Genomic DNA, 8,609 nt, shown 5'->3' with positions numbered 1-8,609 from the left:
ATAGGTAAACTAATAGTATTATTTTGACACTTTGCGCTTTCAGTCTTTTTGTTCTCTGTTATTTTGATCATTGAATTTTGACTTTTGATAGCCTTAAGCTATGAAGCACGGATATTGATACGTGTGTCGGGTACGATATGTATCTGATACGTCGACACGAATTTTTTCCAAAATACAGGATATGATACGTTCAGGGATACGCGTATAAAATAATAAAAACACATAAAATATGATAAAATTATAAGTGTAAATCAAAATATCCAAAGTAAAAAATATAATGGAAATTTAAAATCGCTGCCCTCCATAACAAATCTAACTTATCCTATTTTAATGAAAACGAATTTATCCTAAAATCATAGCCCTCCATAAAAAATATATATTATCCTATTTTAATGAAAACATATCTATCTTATCCTGTTTTATTGGAAACGAATCTATCTTATCCTGTTTTATTGGAAAAGAATCTATCTTATCCTGTTTTATTGGAAACGAATCTATATATCCTATACTTTACTGAAAACGAATCCATATTTCCTATATTTTATTGAAAACGAATCGGATACGTGTCTTAATATTTATTTATCTTATTTTATTTTTTTAATTTTTGGATACTCTATGGATACATATCTTTGCGAATCCGAGCATATCCATGTCGGATACGTGTCGGACACCGACACATGAGGGTGTTTGACGAATCCGTGCTTCATAAGCCCTAAGCATTAAAAAAAATTAGAACTTGGTAGGGAAATTTAATATCAGGTTTTGGACTATGAGCTTGTCATTTTTTTGCTATTTTTTCTCAAAACCTTGCTCACATTGTTGTGATTCATTACTTATTTATTGAATCTCGATCCTATCCAGTACTGAAGAGTCCAGTACTAACAGAAATTATGACATATAATATTTAAAATTATTCAACGATATAGATTTTAAATAGTTTTAAATTAATTTTGTTTTAAGTTACCAAATCATTCTAGGCCTCACATTCCAGATTTCCAATACTGGAGAGGATCCCAACCCTTATTTATTACACATTCTGGTTGGTTGGATGGAGTTTCCATGACACAAAAATGTGATAAAACAAATAAGATGGGTTAAACAACTATTCTTGATATGTGTCATCATAACTGAATCTCTGGGTTTTTTTGTACAAAGGATATTTTATCTTAAAATTTGTAGTTTTCAAATATATTTGAGCACCATTTTTCTTTGTTGCATTGAGTCATGCAATCTTCTAACAGTACATTTTATTTAGCAATCCAATTACTCAAGCTTCCTTTATTTAATCAAGCTACAAATTTGATTGTGAATTGTTTCTCATCATTGTTTCTCATCATTTCAAGATGGACCAACAAAACCCAAATATCACTCCAGATGGTTTAGGAGATGTGCCTTCAAAGCGAAAACGTGGTCGTCCTCGGAAATACCCAAGGCCAGATTCAGAGGACAGTTCCCATATGCTATTTGGACAAAGTAAAAAGCCAAATCCTGGTAGTAGTGAACAGACTAAATTACTTCCTGGATATGAAGGGGTTAATGGAAACCAACAAAGCCAAAGGGGCCAAGAAAATGGTTCAAATGATGCCATGGTGGGCCAGGAAGTTTCTGGTGTAATCGAGGCAGTATTTGATGCTGGGTACTTGCTCAATGTTAGAGTTGGTGATTCTGATACTACTTTGAGGGGGCTTATCTTTAAGCCAGGACGTTATGTTCCGATTTCTCCTGAAAATGATGTGGCCCCAGGTGTTCCAATGATACAAAGAAATGAGGTTCCCTTCCCATCAGGAACTAGTCAGGTTCAGAGTCCTCTCCCAAATGACAGAAATGAACATCATGTCAATGTTCATAGAAATGACAGCAAGTCCGGGGAGAAGATGCTAGTGAAGGATCACAGCAGTGGGCTGGAAGACAAGGCTAATGACATTGCTCACCCTGTTTTGATTAAGCCTCTTCAAGGTGTACTATCTCATCCTCACGAGAATTCCGCACCTGCTCCCACAATGTCAGACTATACTAAGACTGGCAAAATGACTGAGCTGTTGCAGGTAAAACAAAGCTTTGACTTGTAGTTATTAGGCATTTAAGGGGTGGGCTCAAGTGATGGCAGAAATCGAAACTTAAATTACCCTGGAATAGTCTGTTTGGTGCCGCTTGCCGAAATTGTTACAACATATGTACTGATATGCTATGATGTCATTAGATTTTGCAGGATAGCAGTATTGAGATTCAGGCATCCAAAGCAGCAGCAAAGCTAGGATCTGGAAACAAGTTAGATGATGCAAGGAATTTAGGAACTGAACATAAGGAACTGTTCAACAATCAACTAAAACTTTCCGAGCATTCAATACCTGATTCTTAAGTTTTACCATTTCTAGCTTTTGTGGCAGCAGATTTATCTATCCTAAGGTAGGTAAATATATGGCATATTGAAATGCTTGGATTTTCAAGGTCTAACTTCTAATTTTAAGGATCTTAAATAATTTTAAATTTGCATGCCTTATTGGGTTGGTGGAGAAAAGGTTACATCGCTATTTATTGTTTTTAAACTAGACCTCACCTAGTAGCTAATTACTTTTTTTTTTGTAGAACTTGTAGCTAACTACTTTACAATGTCTGTTTTCATAAACAAATATAATGTTTGAAGTCATTTAACTAGTCAGTAGAATTTGTGCTTCGTGGTTACATTATTATATTCGTTCTTAGACCATTCAAATGTCCAATGTGGCATATGTAGCCTTTTTTTGCTATGAAGCAAGGTCATTATTGGGTTTTAGGTAGTTATATAAGGCATATAGTTATTTAGGCGAAGTCTAATAATGTGTGTCATTTCATGTGTCGTAAGTTATAATTGATTAACAAATATATTTAAGTTAAAAGTTTAAGTATTAAGTATTTTTGTGATCTGTCATAACTCATGGTGCATGAAGTAACACATTATTGACATAAAATGTGCTCCATTTTTTATTGGTTAATAAGGTCACTAAGAAAAAAAATTATGCACTTAGAAAGTTTCAGTTAATGTTAATTTAGGTCATTAGGTGATAAATTTCACGTTAAAAAAAATCTCCATATCTTATTTATTCATTTTATGAAAATCTAATGATTCATGTAATTTGAATTAAGATGTAGATTTCAATCATTGGATTTTCATAAAATGAATGACTAAAATGTAAAGCAAGTTTTTTTAACTTGCTCAGTAGGTGAATCCCCTCCAATTTTAATGAGTGTTTTAGGTTTTTTATGCTATTTTAAAACATTTGTTTTGTTTGGTAGACTAGGGCAGTCGCCCAAAAATAAAACAGCAAATTTACATTATGAAATAGCAAGACAATGTTAATTCCAAGAAAATCAGAAAATAACATGCTAATTACCTTTTGATTAGGAGAAAATAAAATATGAAGACCAATATCAAGCTCCAATATTTAATTTGCCTGTTAATCCGTGCATGCATTGTGTGATAGATAAAAAAAAAACAGTTATTGTGTGTTTACGAAGTTATTTAGACAAATTTTATGTTTAAATTCAGTTAGTTAGGCGGTAATATATGTAGAGAAATGATCGCTTAGATATATTTAGGAAAGATGATGTTATAAAATAAAAAAAATACACAACAAAATTAAAGGCATAAAGTCAAATCCAATATAACCCAAAATCAATTATATTACATGTACCAAAAAGGTGTACATAGCTTTTATACCAGATAGTTTAAGTCTCTATAAGGCTTATAGTGTCTTCTAAGTATTCAAAACAATACAAGTAGTTACTTAATGAGGATCATTTGATCCATTTCCTTAGTCTTCCTCATTAAAATTGTTGTCTTGAATAATTGGGTCATTTAAGTCATGGTTGTCAAAGCCAATGGCAAAGCTTGACCATAAACGTTGAGGGAAGCAAAGTAAGATGATAACATAGAGTCGAAATAGAATTTAACGTGATCCTAAATTTTATATATTTTGTAAGTATATTACATGAACTATTTTTATTCTTAATCACCCTTTAAACTTAAATTATTGATAAAATTGATCATGTATAAAAATAATGTTAAACTAATATTAATGATAAATCTAGCCCTTACATTTTTTATTAAGCTCATTTGTTATATTGTTATTATTTAAAATTTTCATATATACTAATATTACTACATTTACTAATTTTAACTCTTAAACTTATTTCTTTTCCTCAATCAATTTTGTATTTTGATAGCGGTTTCCTCCGTATATTAACGTTGATTAAACCGCATTGTTGTATTGTTACTATTTTGAATCTGATTGTAACGATTTCTTTGTTGGTATATTCATAATTTAACAATATATAGGGATCAATTTCACCAACTCATAAATATTAAGAAGTAATTAGTAAAAAAAAATAGTCCATACTAACTAATTGTGAAAGTCATAAAATTTATATAGATTTTATTCACTTTTATCTCAATTAAACATCTAATATTATATATAGTCCGTGATGAACATACATGAAATAAATTAAGGCTCATGTCTATACCGAGTTTAAAATTTGTATATTATTCATGATAGTAATTTTTTTATTATGTCATATGTTTCATTTTTAATTTTACATTCATGCTAATGAGTTAACTTATACGGAGGAGTATATTTTTGCAAGCTTAATTCACCACATATTTAAGTCACTCAAACGGCTTCCACATGGACTGACATACTTCTATAGAAATTATCAATACTGTGAAGCAAATGTAACAATTTAAATATTAAAAGGTACAACATTAACACAAGAGTTTACATATATTATGTACAACTTTTGAAAGGAGGGAAATTTGTAGAAAGTGTTAGAATTGATGAAATACCAATTATTTAAGGATTTAGATTCTTATAATTCTCATATTTAATAAAACAAAAATACAAATACATGAATTCATGATCTTACACCTTTTCTTTTGGTATCTCATAATTTTCTATGTTGGTTGTATGATATTTTCTTGAACCAGATCCTCAATTCAAGGGATTTTTTATTTTTGCTTTGGGAGCAACGAAAACTATTTTGTGATTTGCTATGTTAGGGACCATAATCATTCATAATGTGTTAACATATAAGATTCATATTAGGGGAGTTATGAGATGGTCGAGTGGTAAATGTGGGGCTTAAGGAATGGAGTGATAAGAAGGTTGAGAATTCAAATTTCATCTACCATAAAATACTAACATACTAACATTTGTCTATAAAAAAAACTATAGGGTTCACATTATCCCTTATGAGACAACTTCGTTAAGTTTATATCAATTTTAAAAGTAGTACGTGTTGTTATAATTAGACCACTTATATTGAAACTTCTTAAATAAATAATTGATATAATTGTATTAAATATATGATGATTACATTAATTAAAAATTATAAATTTCTAACAATCTCTCACTCGAGTTTCATATTTTCCCAACACAATTATATCATATATTCTTTAGTTGCACATCTTTATGCTACTTATATTTAGATTTCTCTTTGATACAATTTGACCCTTCTTATATATCAACTATGGAATCATAGCAACCTTTATCACAATCAAGCATGACTCGACCATAAGGATCACCATATTTGTATACTTAATGACAAAGATCAAGTATTGATGAGTGACATGGAAATTTCATGCAATGTCTTCTAAAACATATCTATTTTCAACTGGTTGTACTTTAGTCTTTAGTGAGATCAATCCATAATCTTCAATTATAACACAATAGTTACAAACAAAAAATACACAAGAAAAAAGTTCAAAATAGAACAATAAATCATCAACTTTATTATGCTTAAAACTATATACGATGTCCAAAGTAAACCATAAAACATAGACTTCCACTGAATTAAGGCATCCTAGGAATAACACATATATGAGCAATTTTTTCATGAAGTACCTTAGATATCATACCCTTAGTCAATGGATCAGCTAACATAAAATTTGTCTCTATATATTCTATGGAAATTTGTCTATTTTGAACACTTTCTTTAATAAATAGAAACTTGATGTCAATAAATTTTGTTAAATGCTTTTCACGATAGCCAACAAAAGAACATTTACTTATTCTTGAATCAAGTTTTCTTACATATGGCCTATAAGGTCGTGCCTCTGCTGGACAACCCCAAATCTATAAGTGTTTAATGTTTGGTCTTCTATGAGTCTAAAGCTCATATGAGGTTTTGTTAAGTGCTTTTCTTGGCACAATATTAAGGATTTAAACTATGATCTTTAAGGCTTATCCTTGAAGACTCTCTAGTATGGAGGAATGTTTAATCATACTTTTCACCATATCCTTAAGAGTTCAGGTTCACCGCTCAACAACACCATTGATGCTAAATTTGTCTGATATGGTGTATTGCGGAACAATTTCACACTCTCAGGAAAAGTGAAAATGGCCCTAGATGATGTTCTCCTAATCCATCATATATGTCATAGTATTCACTACCACATTAAGATTTGATAGCCTTAATTTTCTTCTGAAGTTGAAGTTCAACTTTAGCCTTGAAAGCATCGAAAGATTAAGACTTCTCAAGTATAAGATATAGGTAATCGTACCTTAAGTAATCGTCTATGAACAAAATAAAATAATGTCTTCCATTCCTAGAGGCTATAAAGAAATGATCACATATATCTATATGCATTAGTTCTAAGACGACTTTAACTCTTTTGATACCTAATTTTCTTTTGTTTGTCTGATTTCTTTTATGCATCCAACAAAAACTTTAAAGTCTGAAAAATCAGAAGGGTCAAGAATTTCATCCGACACTTGTGCCATAGCATGGCTGAAATCTCATTTAATTTGCGCTATGTAGCATGTGAATTTTGTTAGGTATCAGTGGTTACAATACACCTAGAAGGGGGGGGGGGTTGAATAGGTGTCGCGGTTAGAATTACCGCTTTTCGCAAATCAACACTTAATGCTGAATCAACCCTATTTAATCGATTAAGGAGAAAAGGATAATCGATTATAAGCACAGTCTTAATCGATTAACAAAAAACAGTTTTAAACAGAAACTATTTTAATCGATTAATAGAAACAGTATAATCGATTAACACAGGAATATTAATCGATTAAACAGAACCAGTAAGCAATTACAGAAACGATTAAATGCGAAACAAATAACCGATAACAGAACGAATACAGAGCTTACAAATTTGTATATCAGAATAGCTTGCAATACAACAAAAGAACAGAATGTATTAGTTGAATCAAATATACAAATTAAATCGATTGAAAAACAGTAAAGAGAGAGAGAGAAACAAATCCTGCAAATCGAATTTTTATCCTGGTTCGTTTGCTGTCCACTGCAAACTACATCCAGGCCTCCCGGCTGACTTGGGAGATTTCCTTCACTATAATCGAATCAATGTAATTTACAAACACATTATCCAATTACAACACTTAGCAAATGACAAGAAATCAAAGAAACTATCCAATGGTTTGACTCCCTTCCTACCGATAAAGAAAACGTTTCTTTCGGCGTAGCCCCAGCCAAAGAATCTCTCGTTCTTTCCTTTTCTTACACTCTAAGCTATGAAGAAACACACAATCTCTACTGGTGATACGACACCAAGAGATTCCCTTTCACAACAATTACACAAGAATTACAAGAGTAATATTAAGCTATACCTAAGCTCAAATACAACATGAAGGCTTTACTCTAATGCACATTTAACACAAACACATGTGAAATGACAAGTATTAGTTATGAAAACAGAAGTTACAGAATTATAAAATTCATGAAAAACGCATCAAAAATATGCATGAACATGTGAGGGAAAACATGAGAGATTATAACATGAAATGCACTCAATCCTAAAGCAAGGAATCTCTCATTTCTAAACTCACTAATGCAATTAACAAATAGATGCAGCAATTAACACGTAGAATGCTCTAACTCTCTAATAAATGCAACATGCAACTTATGAGATTAATTCTGAAAACGCAGTTTATAAAGAATCAGTCCAGAACCCCAGATAATCGATTAAATACCTTCTTAATCGATTAACGGGACTAAAAATCATAACTGATTCTGTTTTTCAGTTTTTCAGTTTTAACAACTTAAAAATCAGTTAGGTTAATCGATTAACGTAAACCTTTAATCGATTAACTGCATTACAAAAACGTGTTCCAGTGGCAACCACTTTACACAGCAGTTGGGTTAATCGATTAAAGGTATGGTTAATCGATTAACACTAAATAAAATATGTATTTTCAAATAGAAAACATCAAATATGTTATGCACTTAGATAATACATGTTTGACACTTAGTTTTATGCCTAGAATGCATATATACATGTATTTATGTAATGCATGAACATATTATCAAATGAACATATCTCATGGATGAAATGATTTAAAGATAAATGCATATGAGACATGTTTTAGGTGCCCTAAGCCTTCGACTCAACTTAAACTAGAAACTAGTCTAAGCCTAGTACCAAATAAAAGACTCAAGCACGTTGGATTGTTGGTTATCTTCAAGCACTTTTAGGCACACGTTGTCCTCATCAAAACCATGACGTTCAAGGAGAGCTTTCCAAAGTGTTCCTCTTGACATGCACACTTTCAATCTCCCCCTTTTTGATGATGACAAACTCTACATCAAGTTCATCAATTTTAAAGTAA

At 31.2% G+C, this 8,609-nt stretch overlaps 1 protein-coding gene across 3 annotated transcripts; it reads left to right on the top strand.

Annotated features, from left to right (window-relative positions):
- On the top strand, nt 1,320-2,537 carry LOC109326223. 3 transcript variants are annotated; one of them, XR_002105221.1, is made up of 3 exons: nt 1,321-2,045; nt 2,201-2,414; nt 2,477-2,537. XR_002105221.1 is itself a non-coding variant. In XM_019558923.1 (2 exons), the coding sequence occupies exons 1-2, from the start codon at nt 1,344-1,346 to the stop codon at nt 2,357-2,359; spliced, it is 852 nt and encodes a 283-aa protein (XP_019414468.1). In that variant the 5' UTR covers nt 1,320-1,343; the 3' UTR covers nt 2,360-2,503. The 3 variants fall into 3 exon arrangements, 2 of the variants coding, with proteins under 2 accessions (XP_019414468.1, XP_019414467.1); XM_019558923.1 differs by having other exon boundaries at nt 1,320-2,045; nt 2,210-2,503; XM_019558922.1 differs by having other exon boundaries at nt 2,201-2,503.

Source organism: Lupinus angustifolius, chromosome LG14 (genome assembly GCF_001865875.1).
Source record: "Lupinus angustifolius cultivar Tanjil chromosome LG14, LupAngTanjil_v1.0, whole genome shotgun sequence".
NCBI lineage: Eukaryota > Viridiplantae > Streptophyta > Magnoliopsida > Fabales > Fabaceae > Lupinus > Lupinus angustifolius.
This window is presented reverse-complemented; position numbering and strand designations above follow the sequence as displayed.

Coding starts and splice junctions, on each gene's coding strand:
- LOC109326223 (XM_019558922.1), top strand. CDS start 1,344: ATGGACCAACAAAACCCAAATATCACTCCAGATGGTTTAGGAGATGTG. Junction 2,046..2,200: donor AAATGACTGAGCTGTTGCAG/GTAAAACAAAGC, acceptor TGATGTCATTAG/ATTTTGCAGGATAGCAGTAT.